At 38.9% G+C, this 21,432-nt stretch overlaps 1 protein-coding gene across 3 annotated transcripts in view; it reads right to left on the minus strand.

The window, feature by feature from the left end:
• Positions 1-21,432, minus strand: part of vps13b (vacuolar protein sorting 13 homolog B) — a 312,942-nt gene that overhangs the window by 142,705 nt on the left and 148,805 nt on the right. For 2 of the 3 annotated variants that reach the window (XM_008432898.2, XM_008432899.2), the window contains 4 exons: positions 20,445-20,586; positions 18,676-18,948; positions 18,271-18,427; positions 17,050-17,161 (listed from right to left, as the gene is read on the minus strand). In XM_008432898.2, coding sequence (XP_008431120.1) covers positions 17,050-17,161; positions 18,271-18,427; positions 18,676-18,948; positions 20,445-20,586 — 684 coding nt within the window. Of the gene's footprint in view, positions 1-17,049; positions 17,162-18,270; positions 18,428-18,675; positions 18,949-20,444; positions 20,587-21,342; positions 21,410-21,432 lie in introns of all 3 variants that reach the window. The other variant, XM_008432900.2, reaches the window with a different exon arrangement.

A 21,432-nucleotide genomic window follows, 5' to 3' on the forward strand; every position in this document is an offset into this window, starting at 1 on the left:
ATATATATATATATATAGAGAGAGAGAGAGAGAGAGAGAGAGAGCATCGTTAAAAAAAGCAGATGAGAATCTCTTCATCCTTTTTTCTGTTGCCCTTAAGCAGCTGAACATCCATTCAGCATAATCAAGAGGTGCCGTTCCAAAGGTCTTTTTTTTTGTCAGTCTACTTAAAATTACAAACATGCTCCAAAAAACAACCAAAAGATCACAAAAATATGCTAGATTTTCTTATATGTTGATAAAACACTTCTAACAACATGTTCAATTTAAACTTTTTTCAGAGGAAAAACGCTTGAATTTTCTGGTGACCTCTCTCTTCTAAAGCTCTTTGTTCAAAAGCTTTCTCTTTAAGACATAATACAGAAAACAGAAAAAACCACTTCTTATATCCTAAACCTAAACATCGCAAACATGTTGAAAAGAGTTGGTCAACAGTTGGTATTGTGATATGCCACATAACCCAAAGAAGACAAAGAAGGCTGTATTTTGGTTTAGCATACCAAAGAGAGAACTTAAAAGGTTTATTATGTATGGATATGCAGAAGGTTTTCTTTCTTCTTTCTTTTTTTGATTAAACAACTCTGAGTGGATGCTTTTGAAAGTTAGACATCAGCTAGCCTTTGGCGTCTTGAATTACTTTTGCCTTACTCACCCTATAAAAGCCTTTGTCTTGTTTAATATGTTTAGCTACTTTTGGACGATTGGGAGCAAGTAGCTTCTGTATGACAGGCTCCTGGAAAACCACAACTCTGCTCTGAAAATACAGTCCTCAAATATCATAATGCCAAAGTTTGTGACCGCTTCGGCTGACATCTATAAAGCTGGAGGCACAGAAAACCATTCATGGGGGAGAAAAGGGCTAGAGAAAAAAAAAAGGCTTCCAATTATTAAAGAAATTACACAGAGGGGGATTCAAAATCAAAACCATAGGAAAAAAAAAAGCAAATCTTCAAGAGTTTGCATGGCAAGTTGGAAACTGGGCTGGAACTTGTTTTTATTAGATGGAAAAAAAAAAAAAAAGATCAGAAAGTCATGACGCTGACATGACAACCCTCTGTACCACTGCGGAGGAAGGATTATACCCCCCGCTGAACTCTGAAAAGCAAATTGGACAGAAAAGCATGTTGTGTATTAAGAAACTGCAGTGAGACATTGAGAAACTGAGTGAGGGATGATGAAGAAAAAGGGAAACAAGCAGGGCTTCTGTTCACCAGAAAATCTGTACAGAATCCAGCCCAGGTGCAAAGAATTAGAGGAGATGGCACATCAAACAGATGTGTGCTCTGTCTTTCCTGTAGCCCGGGTGGCAGGAAACGCTCTACAGCAATGTGTAAGCTGACCAGAGACAGACAGACAAGAGGTAGCAACAAAAAGACCACAACGGGAGAGGAGCAGAGGAGAGCAGACGGAGGAAATGTTCAAAAGCATCCTGCAGAGATGCGGAGAGATGAATAAAGAGAGATGAGCTGAGTGGGAATTGAAGCAATTTTAAAGTAAGAACAGAACGAGAGGAAAGTATAGAAACTCAATGAGAAGTTCAACATTATTTGGCCGTCAACACTGGGCACAAAAAAGCTACATTTTTGGGTTGCAAGCCGTCGCCTGGTAGTGTATTTTGCCAGTAGAAGAACGTCTTAATATGAAAGTAAAATAATAAATAGATTTCAGATTTTGACTTTTTTTTTCTTTAAACTGGAATTTATTAAATATTTTACACACATGTAGTGCAATTTTATAGCACAATAAATTAACTATCTTCAGTTGTTATGAAAATGATGTCAAATATCAAACATAAAAGACATTTAACTTTGCAACCTGACAGCTTGTAAATGATCTCTATCTGTTTAAGAAGCTCCCGCTCTTTCCGACACTCCCTTTTCAGCACATCATCACAGCAATGCTCCTTCATGATGCTATTTATATACTGTTAAATAGCCTATTAGAATATAAAGTTATAAGACACAAAACTATGTTGTTTGAGAATCACATCAATGTAAGCATGTGGATATTTTGTCACATTATTTGTCCCTAAATCTCACAAATGCAAAGTTTTCTCAAATCTCTATTTTGGTCTTCTATAAATATTCTTTTTTGTGTGATATTAGAGTGTTTGTGTGGTTGTAAGGCCAAAAAGCTTAAAAATTTGTTTTCCCAGATATCTGGCTGGGTGGACTAGGTCCTGCTCACAAACAAGTAAAGGCAGGTCTGTGTGGCTGACTTCTACTAGCTGTGTTCAGCCTGCATTCAGGCACTATATTCATTTCTATATGTAATATTATATGTAAATCTTTCATCCCCCCCTGTGCTCACTGCTGAACATATGCCCATCATCTGGATCTCTCAATAAATCTTAACTCAGCCATCTGCTCAAGAATCAAACGTGGCTTTTAAACACTGACTATACCACTCTACCACCAGGCTGCATATAATGGATGGGAACCACCGCCAAGGAAAAAAAATAAATCTTTGAAGCTTTTCAAATGCCTTTAGAGCTGTTAGAAGTGAATGTAAAAATATTAAGGCGGGCACATTCCCTGGCCTTACATCATTACTGAGGAACTGATGTAGGTTCTGCCATCATTTAGGCATTTTATATGGGGATAGGCATATGAGGGAAGCATTTTTGGTGGAGTTAATATATTTTCTTTCAGCTACATGTGCATAACTGGAGCTGTGAAATGATAAATGGATAGGCTGGGTGTGCAGACCGGAGTGCTGCTTTGTGTATGTGTTTGTGTGCGTGGGATAAGTTATGGAGAGAAGAAAGGAGACCACCGCAGTTGAGTTGTCTACACTGCGGCTTCACATTTCCCTCAAACCTGCAGCTGAAGTGATTTGAATGAGATTCTCTCATACACACTGAGCACCCTGCTGTAAACTTTCCTAATCTTGATCCCATCAATAAAAAAACTCTGGGGACCTCAACAAGAAAGAAAGCAAAGGAAATACACTGCGGTGCAAAGACTAATCCAACATATCGGGCCTCCTTCTATATATTTAAAAGGTTTTTGTTCGTGCTAAGGTACACGATGTAAAAGAATGCAAGACAACACAGAGCAAATAATTACAAAAAAGAAACGCTTTTACCAGACTCTTGGTTCTTTTATGCCTGGTTGGGCCCCCTTGGTTTGTAATGTGCCTGTAGTTACACAAGCATTAGGCAATTATGCCACTGGTTTCTCACCCGCTTCCCCGAGCCACAGAAGAGCTTGTGGTTTCACACATGGACGTTAGAAAATGTCGCAACATTCCTCTGTTTTTCAAGCACCCTCCTTTCTTCCCCTCATCCGTATGTTTATGTAGCTAAACATTCATTTCTTTGGTCTTATAGCTGATGTCTGTTTCTTGGCGAGACACCACTGTCCATACCAACAAAGACAAACAAGACGGGAAGACGTTTTTCTTTCATTTCTATAATGGTGGTGTGGAAATGACATGAGCCAGGAGTACAGCAGTGTTCATTCAAATTTGAGAAATGCAAATTTGTTGAATTTCACAACAACTTAAGCTAAGGTGAAACCGATTTTACAAAATTATTAGGCTTACCTATAAAGTTGAACAAAATCTTGCTGTCATAAGAAAAATACTGTTTCATAAATATTGTATTGTGCCACTTCCTATAATTCCTATAATGTTTTTAAGGATATTTACACTCTCCATATTTTCTCAAGATGCTACTGGTTTTCTTGGTAAATTCCCAAATAAAATCCACTGAGGAAGGTGCAGTATATGTGACCTCTTTTTCTGGATTCTCCTGACAGCCCGCAGACCTCCTCTGCTGTGTACAAAGATTATCTCAGCTTCAAACCAACCATGCAGGATGCCAGAACATCAACATGTCATGAGCTGGAAGGAAATGGACTACTGATACACAATGCACAAAAAAAGAGTTTGGAAATGCACACACACAAATTTAGCCACACACATTTTGAAACAGTAAAACTGGTAGAATATGTATTTCACAAGCTGCCATCTGGAAACAAGCCTTCAAAGGTTGGGTGTATTCTTAGAATCCTGATATCCTGCTTAAGGATGAGCCGTTTCCAATCATACACAAGCACGACCAACAAAGATCAAGCCCGGGGCCGTGTGGTCAACCCATGGATTGAGCTCTTTTATGTGTGAAGGACATGTGAGGGCTGATCCCTCTCGCCTCTGTCACCACGGACCTCGACCTGACTGACAGCAGCATGCCAAAACACAAGAGCAGTTTCCTGAAAGCTCCAAGCAGAGGTCTGCATGTGTGGCCTGGAGAATTCAACTTGTCTTTCAACAGCAACACACAACCACATGATGAGGAAGAGAGGGAAATTGCTAGCATTGTGCTGCTCCTGTTTTGAAATGAGAACAATCAATGAGTTACATAGGTTTATATGTACTTTAATTCAGTTCCCATGTGGCACTATTCTACTGTTTTAGGATGAAACAGCAAATTTCATCTTAAAACAGATCAACAAGGAAATGGCATTTTAGAGGACATCAAACATATTTTTTCCGGGTGAAAATTTCGCCGTTGCGTATTCATGTGGACAGAGAAAGTAATAACGTATTAGTCCAACCTCTAATCTAATGTATAAACCCAAACTCGTCATCTGTAACAACAACAACAACGATGAATTTGTGCATCTTGTAGCTAATTGGTCTTATAACCCAATGCGACCCGAAAAAGAAGCTCCATTTCCTCATTAGTTCACACAAAAACCTTCACTTGGGCTTTGCTGTTTGCCTTTCTGGTTTTCTTGTTCTGTTTACCAATAAACCATACTCTATGTTTAGCGCCACTTACAGGCCTGGAGTAGTAAAAATAGAGTTTTGGGTCATTCCCTCTTCGCAGATGAAGACATTTCCGGAAACGACCCTGTGTGGACATGGTTGTTAGTGAATCCAACAACTTAGAAAAAAAATAAATAAATTGTGGGAGGGACCTAGAGTAGAAAGTAGTATTTTTTTTTTTTTTTTATAAAAAGGAAATGTGTGTACTGACTACTTTGCAGATGGTCCTAGAAAGTGAAACAAAATGTAGATATGTCACTTTCACAACAGACAGATACTTTCTTTTTGGATTTCTAAGCTACCTCAAAGACTTTGAGGATATATTTTTAAGTATATTTACCATGACTGATTTCTTTTAAAATTTACCCATTTTGTTCACGAATGAGGGAAGAAGGGAGCGGGAGATCGACAGGCGGATTGAGGCACCGTCTGCCGTGAAGCGGGCGCTGTACCGGTCCGTCGTGGTGAAGAGAGAGCTGAGTCAAAAAGCGAAGCTCTCAATTTACCGGTCGATCTACGTTCCCACCCTCATCTATGGTCATGAGCTTTGGGTCATGACCGAAAGAACGAGATCACGGATACAAACAGCTGAAATGGGTTTCCTCCGCAGGGTGGCTGGGCTCTCCCTTAGAGATAGGGTGAGAAGCTCGGTCATCCGGGAGGGACTCAGAGTAGAGCCGCTGCTCCTCCACGTCGAGAGGAGCCAGTTGAGGTGGCTCGGGCATCTGGTCAGGATTCCTCCTGGACGCCTCCCTGGTGAGGTGTTCCGGGCACGTCCCACCTAGAGGAGGCCCCAAGGAAGACCCAGGACACGCTGGAGGGACTATGTCTCTCGGCGTTCGCCTTGGGGTTCCCCTGGAGGAGCTGGAAGAAGTGGCTGGGGAGAGGGAAGTATGGGCCTCCCTTCTGAAGCTGCTGCCCCCGCAACCCGACCCCAGATAAGCGGAAGAAAATGGATGGATGGATTTACCCATTTTATTTCTTTGCCAGTCTAGAATCTGTTTACATTTGTACATGTTTGAAATAAGTTAAATAACTTAGAATTATAACTAATTTTCCACTTTTTCCTCCATGGTTACTCTTAATACCACTTCCATTCACTCCTTTTTTCTACACAGTAAACCTGAGTGCTACACAAAAACGTAGCCTTTTAAATGCACAGCAGAGCGAAGGCTGAGGTTCTCTTCATCCCAGTTCCCCTAAACCTCTAACTGCTGGCCACAGAGTACAAGTGTTGTGGTGCAATCTCCTCACAAAGCAGAGGCCCTGAGAATAACATCACACAGGCCACAGAAATTTATGGAATGAACCGCAGGCTGTACACAGAAGTCAGTAGACACCACAGCACAGCACACACGATGCTGTATACAGGCTCATGTTCATTACTAGAACCAGCCAGTTGAAATGTAGAGCTGTGGTCAAAAGCTCACTGATGATGGATAAGTGGAATTAGAGACAGAAAGACAGATAAAGATACAGAACAGCCATTTTGAAAGAAGGTATATGATGACTTCAAGGATCTTTTAAAGTGGCCTCACTCTGTGATTAGGACACTTACATTAATTAATGCGTCATACAGTTTTACTGACACCAAAGGGCAATACATCATATCAAGAACAGTGTTTTAAAAGAATGCCTACTGCCTTAATCCATAGATTCAGATATAAAAGGGTTGTGTTCGTGTAAAACATGTTAAAATTGTACTCTTTTTTGTTTCAATGTTTAAAACTTCAGAATTGTTACTGAATTTGTCACGAGGAAACTTCCAAAGGGAAAATAAAGTTTCATCTAAATTAATCTAAAAAGGGAGGTGAGATAGAAAATGTACATCTTTGTAATGGTTTTCTTGTTACTGTTTGCACCAACGAGTTTGGTTGTTGATTTTGTTGATATGGTTCAGTCTCTGGATCACTCACTTGTTTGTGCCTCATGTTTACTTGAACATGGAGTTCAGCCTAGGAGTTGGAACTTAAACTTACTCACAGTGGAATCTAAACCAGAACAAATTGGTATAGATATTTTCTATAAATATAACTAACTCTATGCAAACCTATATTCTTACTGATCTGTCACAGCTCTTTATTCCCTCGTAAATGTACTTTTAGAGAGGGAATATAAGCCAGAAACATAAAATCTACAGAAAAAGCCACAGCAGTATTTTCAGCGGTTAAACGTAAACTTCCTGTGCACATCACCACACACTGTCCCTCCAACTAATCTCCTAGTCTCATCTGTTGGCTATCCTGTCTCACTCAAAACATAAAGTAAGAGCAAACTTTAATAATAAGGGGTGTGTGATTTACTCAGTCCAATGGCCTTCCTCATTTCTAAAACAATTCAATGTTACATTAATCCTGAGTGTCAAGGCGATGTGAAATATGTCCTCTGAGTTTACCAGCACCAGGTGTTTCATTTGCTGGGATGACAAAAAGCAAAGTTTGTTCTGGCTGACCCTCCAGTACAAGAGTTTTTTATCTTGTTTTTTTCACAAGAGGAGTCGGTGAACATGAACGTATGACTGATCTGTGTGCTTAAAAAAAAGGGAAAACACCTTGCTGGGCTCCCATTTTAAAATGTCTTTATGTTTTTGGCCTTTATGACTTAAATATAAACAAAGAATAAAACTTTGACTTTGTGGCATTTCATGACATCTTCTACTCCACCACGTCAGTCTGTCAGCAAAGTGAGTTCTCATGAATCGGTGCTAACTAACGTGTTACTATAAGCACTTTAATATGACTCCTGGGATTCAGTACAATAATTGCACAATTTTCTTTTGAGTTTTAAAGGAGTTTAACGGAATTAATTTTTAGAAAATCAATTTACAAGAATAATGTAATATATGGAATAATTCACAATGTATAAGTTCACATACAGGGGCAGGGAGTTTGATGTGTTTGTTCTGATTAATGAATGACAGAAAAAAAGAACTAGGAAAATTAACATATTCCATCTGAACTCATGTTTAAATGTGTAAAATACCTTAGTGCAAGTGAACGCAGCATCCCAAATCATTCCTTCTGAGTCCAAATGCAACAAAAAGTAAGCCTCGTAAGTAATTATTCTACATTCTTAACATTCAAAACGTATGTTATGTGGTGATGTGAGACATGTTGAACAGCTGAGAGGACAAACCATATTTTAATAATTCATAGAATATTAAGTTTAAAATAAAACTAGAACCAAAAATTGGGTAAGGGAGGACAGAATGAACTCTGCAGAGCAAGGTGTAAAGAATGTCAAAGTAAAGGAGAAGCAGGTTAAATGTTTCAGGAACTCTGTTCTGTAAAGCATATAAATATTCAACTGCTTTCTCCAAAAAATGCTGCAGGACCACTTTCTTACTTACAGAAGTATAAAGCTGCTGGCTCACTGGCAGTAAGAGATTCTAATTGTTGCTGCATCTGGATCTGGATGAACCGCAGCATCAAAGCACAGCCACAGCATTCCAGTTTCCACTGAGTAAAGGTAAAAATCTTTGCACATGAAATCACTACAAACACATGCTCTACCAACAACACAGAAGCCAGTTCAACAGCAATGTTTAAAATCTACAGTTTTTGACAGAGGATACTCCTGTATAGCCCTAGTTAAGACCTCTAATAGTGTTTGATGGAATAAAATATAATTGGTTTTAGGCCTGGTCAAATCATTTAATCATAAACGTTTGCTATAACTTGGACAAATTTTATTATTATTACTATTATTATTTAATTTTACAGGCCACTTAAATGCGCCATTTCTTTGAAAAAAAATAAAAAATTAACACAGAGACTTAACATTCTGTTTCCCTTGTAGCTCACATCCAGTAGCAGGAACAAGGACAGATAGGATTTGGGGCTTTTGGAAGAATATGTTGATCGAGTTCACCCAACCTACAGCCTGCCTCAGAGAAAGAGCTGAACTGAACTGCTTACTTTGACAACATGGTGATGCTGGATAGGGGAATAAATCACCTGATGCTTTCAAAATGAAGAATAATTGAATTTGAACTGAATGCCAAGTTAAGCCACAGAAACACTCGCATCCATTTGTTTAACTTCACCACAAAACATATCTGCAACTATTTATTAAAATAGTTTAAATCTGCCAGTAGATCACACCAAATGTTCCACACAGGACATTTAGGAGGTCTTTTATTGTTGTAATGTGCCAATCAGTGGTGCCACTGCCTCTGAATTGAGTTGATCATTTAACCTGCTCAGCAGCACGGGAAGTTTCTAAAACAATGTATATAAGAGTGGGTCCTGGGTATCTCTGTGTGTGGCCCAAACAGCTCGTCTCCGCTGCAGCGGGGAAGCAAAGCCGAAGTACTTTACACTAGTGTAAACAAACGGGGAAATGGGGCACTTGGCAGCAGACTAAAGTGAGTGATGAGGCAAGTGTGCACTGAAGCATCTAATGAATCATTTGCTGGGAATGCTGGATTTTTATGAGGGAAAGAAAGATGAGGGGGAAGATGAAAAAAGAAGGAGACAAGCTAAGAACGTTGTAAAAGAATGGCTGTTGCACAAAGAGGAAAAGTCAGGAAGTCGTTCACCCAGATATTGGAATAAGATTAGAATACTTTATTCTTTACAGGTGCAGTAACAACATGCAAACCTGACTTGCACTTCAGTTACCAAGCTGCTGAAAGAGAAACAATGTTACAGAAAAGCTTCTGTGCTGAAAATCCACAACATTTAACTCTTGCAGGCTTATGATTAATGTTAACTTTTTAAAATTAGAATACATTTAATCTGCTGTAGTTAGATTTATTTTAAGATGTCAAACTTTAGAATTAAAATGTAGGCTTTTTTTCCAAGCCTGTGTAGAGCCAAGAATCCCCTCTGTTCAAGTTGATTTCTTAGCGTACCGTATTAAAGTTTTCTCCAAAGGTTTCGAGTCATTTTCAATAAAGACTATGCTAGATTTCCAATGTTGTAACATTCTCCGTTTCCCAGCTCTCCAGCAGTACGTACCAGTCCCTGCACACAGCGGAAGAAAGGAAGCTACTGGGAGACAAGGGTGTATTTAATGTAGTGAGAAGAAATTTTATTGGGAACAGGCAAGGTCCTGGCATCGGTTGGCTGTATTTATCTATGGAGCGGGGATCCCCATCACAACCACTTATTAGGACATATATGTGGGTTTAACTAGGCAGCCATTCAACAGCAATAAGGACGTGGCTTGCTGACCACAGTGAGCTGGGACTGGGACCAGTTTAACTAACACTGGGGCAACAGAGATGAAAACTGAGACAAGAAGGAAATAACAAATAGATGTAAATAAAAGAGAGGGACAGAAGCAACTTCCAGCAGTAGGCGAGAGTGAGTGGAAACAAGCGGAAGGAAATGTGAAAAATACATTAATGCATATCGTCATCAAAACAGCATATAATAAAACAATTAGAGAAAAAAAATAGGGGTGTGGTGGAAGGAAATTAATTTCAGAAAAATTCAACCCTAAAATTGAGTAAATTGGGCTTGAGGGGGGACAAGACATCCATTTAAAAACTTGCTTGAAACAAAATTCCCAGAAACACAATTATTGGTATTCCTGTCTGTACTTCTTACACAGAATGTACAGTGGGTAATTATCCTGCTAAAAGACCCAATGATTACATATCTTCAGTTTTCTAGCAGGTTCTCAGACTGCTACTCTAAATGTCCTGGGTTTCAAAAACTTCATGATATACATTAATGAAGTTCTTACAGCTTTCGGAACACAAATTACCCGTGGCCTCCTAGCCTGGCCATTGCCGCCCTACACAGTTCCACTCGATTATTATCTACCTTCCGTGCTTCATCTAAGATTTCTTTGGATGCATTTCATCTGGGCCAATCAGCGAACAGAATGAGGAGTTGTGAACATTGACACCAATTTATGCTGTTTTACAATTGCAGTCTGCCTATGGTTGTAGTTTGCCAAGTTTCTAAATATTTAGACATTAAAATCGGAGACAGAGGACAGTTTAAGACATTTTGCTAGCAAAGATGTCATGGCCCAATTTAAATCAGCACTTCTTTCTTCGCAGTGAGAGATTGTTGTTTACAGTGAATGTAATTTCCGGTAAGCTTCATATCGTAGCTTCCTTCACAATCGAGTTAGTGAATTATGTATGTCACGCCCAAAAGTCAGTGATTGGGTAAAATTCGATCCAATCGTTTAAAACTTCAGAGTCCACACCTCCAGCATGCAATCTCCATAGCCGAGGGTCCAGACCCTAGTTTAGCACAAGGAGCTGGTTTTTACCAGGCTAAAACCATACCAGATCGTCCACAATACTTAATAGTGGGCATGAGGTGCTATTCCACCTATTCATCCTATGTTTTTGACAGAATCATCTCGAGTGTCTGTTGCTGAAAAGCTCAGGCTAAGTCTCATCTGACCAAAGAGAATTTGGGAGTTTGAAAGCAAAGGCGTTTTCAACATTAATCCAAAAATATCCAGATGGAATGAAAAAAGAGGTCTAATGGTTGTCATAGAGACTTGGTATAAAATTAAATATGGGTCATGGTGTAGTTTACTGGCCACAGCTAAAGGAAACAGGCCTGTGTTTGATGTGATGCATTTACACCCCTGGAAGACATGAAGACATTGATTCCTAATTGGAAGGTCACAGACACAAACGGAAAGAAAAAAGTGTAAAGAAGAATGCTCTACCAATGTGGAAACTCAGTGTCACTGCTCCACTAGGTTCACTGCTGTGCTCAATAAACTGAAAATAAATTTCTCAAAATAGTTTGGAACTAAACCTCCAGAATTCTGTTAATATTTAAGAAAAATATTATGACTGCTGTGCATTCCTGAAAATAACCACAACTGGGAAATTGGAGTACAGAAAAGAGACACGACTAACAGAAAAATGTTTAAATTCATAAATAGGACAACCAGAAAAAATATGAGTTCAGATTATATTCTAAAGAGGAACGGTTTGGTGGAAACTAAAGAAGAAAAAAAAAGTGGGGAAGAAAATTATGCATAACCAACAGTGCATATTTTTAAAAGTGTTCATTGAAATACCAGCATCTCATTACCGTAAGTTCTGCTGATATTGCAACTTTTGGAACCGTTACTGTGGAAACCCGTCGATATGAACACATCAAAACAAAAACAACTATATTTTGTGGCAGAGGGGTGTGCTCTCAGTCTCTCCGAGGGAGAGCATGGGATGGAATCTGAGGCTGTGTCATGTAGGTGTGGGGATGCTGGGAAATGTGCAGCGTAATTTTAGACAAGCTTTTAGAAACACGCACAGACACATGGAAGCAAGCGGTCACAAAAATTGCTCATAGTCTGAACTTAAAGGAGAGGTTCACAGACAAAAATACAGGACTTACTGAGAAACATTACTTGAACTTAACCACAATTTGCCTGTCACAAATGAATAAAATAATACTCATTAAAATGAATGTTTCGTCAACATAATTACCAGTGACTTTATAAAGTGCACCTGTTCAATTGTTCTATACAAATTAGCAATCACCCACTCTCACTATAGTATTCCATTGCATTTAGGCATATGTGCTGAAAATGAAGAATTGGAATAAAAAAAATAAATATTAAATATATTTGAAACATCCTAAAAATCTATGTTTTGATAATTTCACACGGACACATGCTGTTCTGCTGTGACAATTTTTATTGTTAATAGGTTACAATAAATGGTTATATTTATATTTAGGGTGATAGAAGAAGAGATAAAGACTCAATAGGCCATGCTTTTTTATCAAACAAATGTAACAATAAATCCAGTTAGTTTAGCACAACAGCTTGATGTCAACAGTAACTTCTGAGGGTGGATGAAGCAGGTTTGATGAATGAAACAACTATCAATACCTGCAGACAGAATGGTGACTCTGAGGGTCTTTACAGATTTCCAACAAGCATAGAAAAAAAAAAGCTGCTTAACGATCCCGACATACTTTAGGAAATGAATCATGTGTTGGTAGACGTCTACATTCCCAGCTCACTCGTCTGTGAGAAGTTTGGCTTTATTTAAGCTAGTGTTGAAAAAAATATTCATAAAGAACACAGACAAAGTTTTGGATTATCAACAGGCACTCAGGCACGAACAGTGATTTTTAGATTAGTCGCTCTATATATACTGTTCAGACTCCAGTAACCAATGGAAATAGACAAACTCTGGTGCTGCAACCGATCTCAAGACGGATATAAGCAAAACCCTGATGACTGGTAACTTTTATTGAAAATATCTGAGAACGAATTTCTGATATAGAAATAAATTTGACTGTACATTTTTTGGTTAAGACGTACAAATGCATTTGACCATGACACATTAAACCAGCAGAACTGCAGGTTACACAAGAAGAAAAAAAAAGCTTCGGAATGTCTGGAGCAGAACATGTTTATCCACTTACTCAACTAATCAGACTGTTATCTGATAGAGCCCTCCATTACTAACAAATTTGTGAGCTGTAGCTCATACATTTAAAATCCTGCGTTTGAAGCCCTACTTTGAATGCGGAATAGTTATTAGTGTCACATGGAATACTTCATACTGCTAATCTCCACACATAACCATATTTTAGGCTTACCAAATATAGTTTAAAATTGATATAACATCCAGTTATATAGATGAAAATCACTTGTTGAAGTCAAAGAAGGCAGGCAGGCTCAAAACGATAGAAAGGAAACAATATTTCAGATTACCATTACTTTTAAATAAAATATACTCAAGAGCAACTCTAAACACACAACATGTCAAACATTCAAGCAGAAGAACACATCAGGAGATGTTCCTGTCAACTAAGAACAAAACATTAAAATTTAAAATGTTTAAAATTTAGGCATGGTTAGTAAAATTAAAACAGGCTCAGATAACATATCTGGGGGCTTAAGTAGCACATGTTTCAACAATTTTAAAATGGTAAACTTTGTGTTTTAATTCAGTTTGTTTACAGAGTAAATCTGAATGGTGTTCATTTGAGTTTTGGGGGATGGAAAAACTCACAACTGATTGACATACCGGCTTTGTTTGGCTACTCAAACACTTTTGATAATGGTAATATATCTGTGGGACAGAGAATTTGCCTCTTATGATGCCATTGTTCAGTTGTACAAATTCTCCGGAGTTCCAGTCTCCAGAGATGACAACATCCACCAGAAAGAGAAAGTGAAAAAGTGCACAGAACAGGACTATGTATATGATTGGAGGCATTGAGGGCTGCAGGAATACTCTTCAGTTTATCATGGGGTGAGTGACTGAACTTTTGTTTTTAGGAAATTGCTATGATACATAGCACTACAGAATGTTTTGTGAAGTGCATTCAAGACTTGCAGCACATTATGACGGATTTGAAAGGCCTTGTGGTACATCGCACACTTAAGACTGCTCCGCTGCACCATGTACTGTGTGAGATATGATGGTGATCAGGCGGGTCTTGCGTGAGCAGTGGTGCACACCATACTGACTATCTGCAACTAGTAGCTGTAACCCAAAATAAAAGTTACTAATGTTGGGTTTCCTTGTTTAACTTGTATTTAGGCTTTAATTCCACTACAGCTCAACGTTTACAGACAACTACATGACAAAGGCTCACAAGACAAAAGCTTACAACTTCATTATAAAATGGGACAAAAGCTGAACACTTCAAAAAACATATTTTTCGATTAACTGAGAAATTGTCACTTTATTCACTAAAATGAAACAAGTCTTTAACTGAGCAAACATGGAAATGCAGACATGAGCACTTTCGTTCTTTTGTATTTGAAAGACAATTTGAAAAATAATTCAATCATTGTGACTATGGACACCCAGTTCCTACACACTATTTCAAAGAATGGTTCCCATTTAAAAAGAGCGGGGAGTAAAATATGAGATATAAAAGAGGCCCAAACCACAAAAAAGCGAGGGCTGAGAGAATGCTGGACATTTCCCAGGCTGCTGCTCGTGTACTTCAAGAATGCCCCCTTTTTCTTTTCAAGACAGAAAAATGATTTCAGCTGTATAAATTGACAGCGGCCTTGTAACTGAAGATAAGAGAGGAAAAGAGGGCAAGATTGCAGTGCTGTCATAACTTCTGGTCAGTATAGTCATATCCCAGCCAAGCAGGCAGGTTTTAGCCTCTTTGATGAAGTCTTTTAACTCCTAATGATAAATGCATATTGCATTTTGAACGTGCCAGGCCTAGAACTGGATGTACACGTTTTTGCATGTGTCTGAAATAGTGTAAGTGAAATTATATCTTCATATACTCCATTAAAGTGTTTACATATGTCTGCTATTTTAGCCTTTGCTGCTCTCCCATCTCAGCGTTCGTCTCCTCGGGTGGCATAACAGTAAATCTTGGTTTTAGACACTGTGAGGCAATAATTTTTTGAACAGCAGACAATAAAAGCATAGCTGCGCAAATGAGTCATTTAATTATAACAGCGGAGGTAATTAGCGGTGGACTTTAAAAGGAACTGCAACAAATGGCTATTGGGACGCGGACATGTTTCTTGCTACAGTGACAGTTGGTTAAAGACAGTAAACACACATCGGTTTGTATGATTACAGACTTTCTTTATGACTTTCTATAGGCAAACTGGGGGAGAACAAGCTGCAGAATTTAGCACATATAGAGTACACAAAAGTGTGCTTGGCTCGACAGTCAACATGTTTCTGATCTTGGGGTTATCAATCATGGGATTCAGAAGTGCTATCATCCAGGATTGGAGGCAAGATGCAAAAAGGGAAGACGGTGAGGATAATGCCTGGTTAGAAGTGGAAGAAAGAACATAGGAAGTGGTTGAGCATAATTCCTGGGTTTCACTGCAGTGCAAAAAGTGGTGACTGTTGGCTTCTGTATGAAGGTTACAGGGATGACTCGGCATTGGTGCTTTTGTACACATAGACAAGCTTGTGACTATTGTTATGATGTGACTTTGTATATGTATTTTTGGTGTTCTGCATGCACCGTTGTGAATCTATAGCTAGAAATATGAACATTACTGCATTTTGATGTGCATGTTATGTGTGTGTAAATGTGCTGCATGGTAAAGTGTGTCTGTTTAGACCAGGGTGGAGCATTGTGTGACGCGATCAATGTGTAAGCAGATGTGGGCACCACGGCCACAAAGCTGCATGTCCTCTAACTACCAGAGGCAGAACACTGTTACGCAGCAAAGACTGAAATTACATGGATGGTCTTAATGGTTTTTCAACTGAAAGTCTGAGAAAAACTGCAGATTATTTTCCATGCCACAGATCATCATTTATCATCTGACAAGATAACAACAACATAGCCAGGAAGTGAGTGACGAAGACGAAGTGCAATTCCCATGGATACCAAGCTTCTTAAAGCCACAGTTAGCTGTACCGGCTAACAGAAAAACAAACAACAATATCAGTGCAGACAGGGGGAATCGAGCTGGATTTCTGTCAATCCAGCATAGACTGTTTCGGGCTTTCCAACACACCAGTGAGTCAGACCGCCTCTCGCTTTGCCCCCCCTCCTCTACATTTCTGTCCACTTTACTTGTTCTTTTTCTCCATCTCACTTGCATCTGCACAAAGCATTAGGCACCACTTTTATCTCCCTCATTACATGTGTTTGCCAGCTTCATATCTGCCCAACTGCTACCTCCTTCACACACACGCACGCATACACTCTGTGGGGCTGTGGTTTTGAGGCAGCTATGACACAATCCAGATTCTTGCTGCCTATAGCAGGAAAATGTGTTTTGCACTAAAGTATTTTCCTCTAAAGTCCAGATTTTCCTTGCCCTACAGCTTTGATCCACATGGCACAGGGGGATGAGGGGTTGTGTCAACAGTGTTGTGTTTCAGTTGGCGGGCCTGCCAGACCCCCACGGCTCTCTCTCATTGCTTTGTCATGGCAGGGGCACAGATACCACCATGAGGTGCAATTATACTTTGCATCCTACACTTTCCCAAGAGCCAAGCGGACATTCCCAAAGGGACACAGGAGTGCCCAAATGATGGGACTTGCAAAAGATATACCTAAAATAGTTGCATGCCTTAATGCTTAAAAATACACAGAGGCATCTTTAATGAATTAGCTGTGGTGGTTAGGAACAGCCAGTTCTAGCTGTGTGCGACTTCAAAGCTAAGTATAATCGAGCTGCATTTGAATTGAGCAACAAAAGGAGATGTTGGAGATAGCAGCTGAAATATGCAACAAGCAGGAAGGGTGAGTTAGTGATAAATCTGTAAACCTTTGTCCACTAAATGTGTTTGTGTCAACTCCTTGGTGTTTCGACGGTGCTTTTACAGCAGTAAATATCTGCTAGAACATGAAATTGTAAATTTATCAGAGTTTGTCTTACTGATAGATATCTTTTCGCAGCACAGTGCGGGTCAGCGGGTTGTCAGCCTGTGGAGCCATGTTGAGGGAACCCAGCTTTAACACGAGGGTGTCTTCCTTCTTCTCACTGGACTCTGCAAGGATACATTCACATGAAAAATCAAACATAAACTGTATAGAAAACAAGTTAATGAGTGCACCTTTTAAACTACAGCTACCTAAATAGTTGTATTTCATTTGTCAAGAAGGAAAACAGTCAAAATCTTAGAAGAGCCAAATTTTGCACAGATTCATTTATTAATACATAAGATTTGTCAAACATTCTCCATTGGTAACATACAATGAGACGGACAGTCCATCCAGTGTTTTTGTGTAAATTCACACAAAATCAACAGATGCATGCATTTGTTCATACTAAAACAAAATTGTGAGTTTATTATATATTTTTCGCAAAAATGGTCAAAACCGTTGGATTTCAGTGACTGATAACTCTCTCCTGCTGGTGGCAGTATTGGTTACGTCTACACTGCTGTCTAATTGATGCTAAGTTATAGTTTGTGATCAATATGGGAAGTAACAGAAAGTCATAAGTAAGCACAAACATTGCAAAGTTCTTTGCAAATACATATAATGTAGCACCACAAAATCAGTGATTTTGATAGCAAAAAAATGATAAAAAATAACAGCAAAGCCCTGAAGGGATTGATCAATGTGAAAAGATGTTCAATATAATTTAATTTAGTATTTAACAAATGCTAGACAGCTATTAATAGTTTAACAGTCTTTGAATGGATTTTTATCAATACATTCTGGCACAACACAAATGTTGAGGATATTCATGATCTTGATGTAAACCCAAAATGAAAATAAGTTCGACACCCCTGCTCTATATTATCAGTTTTATCATTATCACAAAGAAAAATAAGAATTGAAAGTTTATTTGTTTTCACGTGAGCTCCACTGATTTTGAGACATAAAACACAGCATGACAGTCAGAAAAAAAAAGTCAGGTTAGTGGGCTATGGTTTGTAAAAAACACAAAAATTGTAAAAACTCTACAAAAAAATCTTGCAGGTGTAAGAATAACTACTAATTGTACAGGATCTGTTAGCTTTAGCGGACCCAATACTGCTCGTCTTGGCTATAAAATGTTAAATAAAATCAAGAAAGCTAATTTTATTGTATGTGTGTTATATTACTACATTGTTGTTTCCATGTGTGAATCAAGAAATAAAAGTGAGACCTGAAGCTGTGTTTCTGTCTTGCGTGCCATGGCAGAAGACCCGGATCACACTGGTGTTGATGTAAATGAGAGGCAAACACCTGGACGTCAACGTGTGGCTCCGCATTGGCTGACCTGCAGACTTCCCTCGCTCTCTGTAGCGCCTGGGAACTGTAGTCTGAAGAGACATGAAGCCACAGCAATACACAGCAAACAGAAGGTCACAGTTATGATGCGTTTTAGATAAAAAATACAACAGATGAAGTAAATCACCAGTACAGTGTGTAATACACCAACTACTATGTAACATTATATTCATTGTCTCCCTTATATAATTTCGTCCAGCAGTGATAAGCATTCATACAAGATGAAAAATAATCTGGTTCTTGCTTCCATTGAGAAAATGTCTCCCCAATATGCACAAACCTGAAATACCCCTGCTACAGTAGCCAGCAAGGGACAAAACAAAACCACATCAAAGGGTTGTGCCGTCAGCAGGATCTCCCTCAGGTACTGAGGCGAGCTGTCTGCCAGCGGGTCGCCGGCCGTCCTCTGGCTCGGAGTGGTCATGCTGCTGCGTGACGGCCGCTCCGGGCGTGAGGTCAACTTGTGCCGGACGTTTTTGGTCACAGCTTGGGTGTAGGTGATTGAAAGGAAACCATGCTGCTGATGAGAACCTTCCAGGATTTTAGCTGCCATCTGATGTGAGACAGGACAGATCAGTCTGACAATAGACACGACCACACAGGGCAACGCAAGTCCAGTAACTGTTCTGTATGATTCTGGCTCAAATTCTTGGATGAGGATTCAATTTTGATTTATTTTTCCCCCTTTTTCTGCAAACGGAGATTTCAACATATTTAGTCACATCCAGAATGATTTTAGAAAATTAATGATATAGGATTTTAAAAAGCTCTGTAAAATGTATCACAATGCATTTTACATTTTATTTCTTAGCTTTTGTTATTCAGAAAACAGATTTGACCTCATCCAAAGACCTCAGCCTTATATCATGAGACGGTCTAAAAAGAAAGCCAAGCTGAAGCTACTGATGAGGAAGGCTTAGAGAACAAATTTCACCTTTAGTAAAATAATTTAGAAAGAAGCAGGAAATCAGTCCACATTAAAACCATCAGATTCTAGGAACTTTTTTTTATTTCTCTCTCTATTTTTTACACATTGTAAAAGCCAATATTAAGTAAAAATACTAAAGATACCTAAAAAGTTTTTAAAAATCTGGAAATATGTCTTGATTAAAAGTCTGGTGGATTGATTTAAGACATCTAGGTAAGCAAAAACACCCAGCAACAGTGGACCTTATTGTTTTTTAACAATTCTGTTGCACTTCTTAGTAAGATGGTTTATGAAATTTGAAGCACCAAAGGGCATAAATATTTTCATTGAAGTTAGAGATGTCCATTCCAGTCCCATGTACTAAAGACCCTGAATAAACTCAAACCCAGTACCCACTGTGGGTCTACTGCTGTTAGAGAAAAATGGAGCCACACCCAGAGCGAGACGCACAAACAGGTTTTGTGTGGCCAATATTAGTAATTATGGTGTATGTGTTTTCATGTGCACAGCTTGTAAATTTTTAATAGTGTCTGTCAACAAGATTTTGAAGATTCAATAGCAGTTTTCAGCTAATAATTAACTTCTTTATTTTTATTTTTACAAAGTAAAAGAGCCAGAGAGGCTACATGTCTCTCTGGCTGCACGCTTTAAGTGACGCATAGTCAGAACATGGCAGCAGAGGATACTGAGGACTTAGGTCAAAGTATGGGCAGACGTCTAGAAAAAGAAGAATAGAAGATTCTACAGTTCCTACACTGATGGTGATAAATACCTTGTAATACTGATGAAATCTTTTGCAGAGTATTTTACGGCACTGAGCGAACAACATGGCAGTGATTTTAATAACTTTAATAAAGCATCATCCTTCAGGCTGGCTGGTCTACGCCTATTAAATGAGTCAGATCAGTATCAGGGACAGAAAAATAATAATAGGAGCATCTCTACTCAGTGATGATTTCTTATGGTTACTAAAAGGATCATTTCTTTTGAAGTGATAATTGCCTAAAATTTATGAAAGGATCAAAGAGAAGATTCTTGACCCACTGTTGATGGATGTTAAACAAAGTTCACAAAATAGAAAAAAAAAAATTAAATAAAGGAAAAGGAAGCCGGATTCTTACAGGAGGGGAAAAGCCAGAGAAGTGGCTGAAAGAGCCTTGCTTGCTGACGGGTCGAACCAACACAGTGCGTCTGTTCAGCTTGTCAGTGCAAGAGAGGACCACTCCTCCACAGCTGCCCGATGTCCGAACACCCTCCTCCATACTGGAGGCCAGGAGAGCGGAGGACATGACACACACAAACAAGGCAGATCCAGAAAGAGAAAAACATAGAAGACAGACATGGATTCAGATCGAGTAGAAAAGGAGGAAAACACAAAATTAAAAAAAAAGAAGCCAGACACATACTTTATTATCTAAATAGTTTCAGTAAAAATCACAAAAGAAGTCAATTGATTAAACCCAAAGAAAGTTATTGAGGTTGATTCGGTTGAAATATTGAGTTATTGAGTTATGGTCTTATAGTACACCTCAACAGAGACTGAAGCAATATGAGCCATATTTCAAGTGAAAATAGAAAAATCACCACAAAATGTTGTGTAAAAATCCTCTGTTATTTCTGAGTGCTTATATAAGACCATCACAAGAATAAAGCTTTATCAAAGAAGAGTGGAAGTCCATGTTCCAGGAGTCTTTAACACACACAGAAAATTGGCTTTGACCAGATTATATTGGCTTGAGAATTCAGTCAATCAGTTACTGGAGAGACAGGAGAGGGTTATGTAGCAAACCATCCTAAATCATCTTTTAAGTCATTATTTTGTATAAATTTACATTGTTCAATAAACTACTTGCTTAAGCCTTTTACTATAAGAGCAATGTTCGCTCTTTTTCTTCTTTTCCTGTCTGTCCAGCAACAGAAAAGATGAAGAATCTTAAACAGGAGCAGCAGCGCAGCAGCAGATGGTGTATGAAGAACTAAGGCTTCTATGGCTGCTCTGGGGACACACAGGAACCTCACCACAGCACTCTCCTTGCAATGTAGAATGATTCCATCATATTGCCCAGACTGAAAGCCTTGCCCTGGCCTAGAGAAACATGCAAGACCGAT

This window comes from Poecilia reticulata, linkage group LG16 (genome assembly GCF_000633615.1).
Source record: "Poecilia reticulata strain Guanapo linkage group LG16, Guppy_female_1.0+MT, whole genome shotgun sequence".
Lineage (NCBI taxonomy): Eukaryota > Metazoa > Chordata > Actinopteri > Cyprinodontiformes > Poeciliidae > Poecilia > Poecilia reticulata.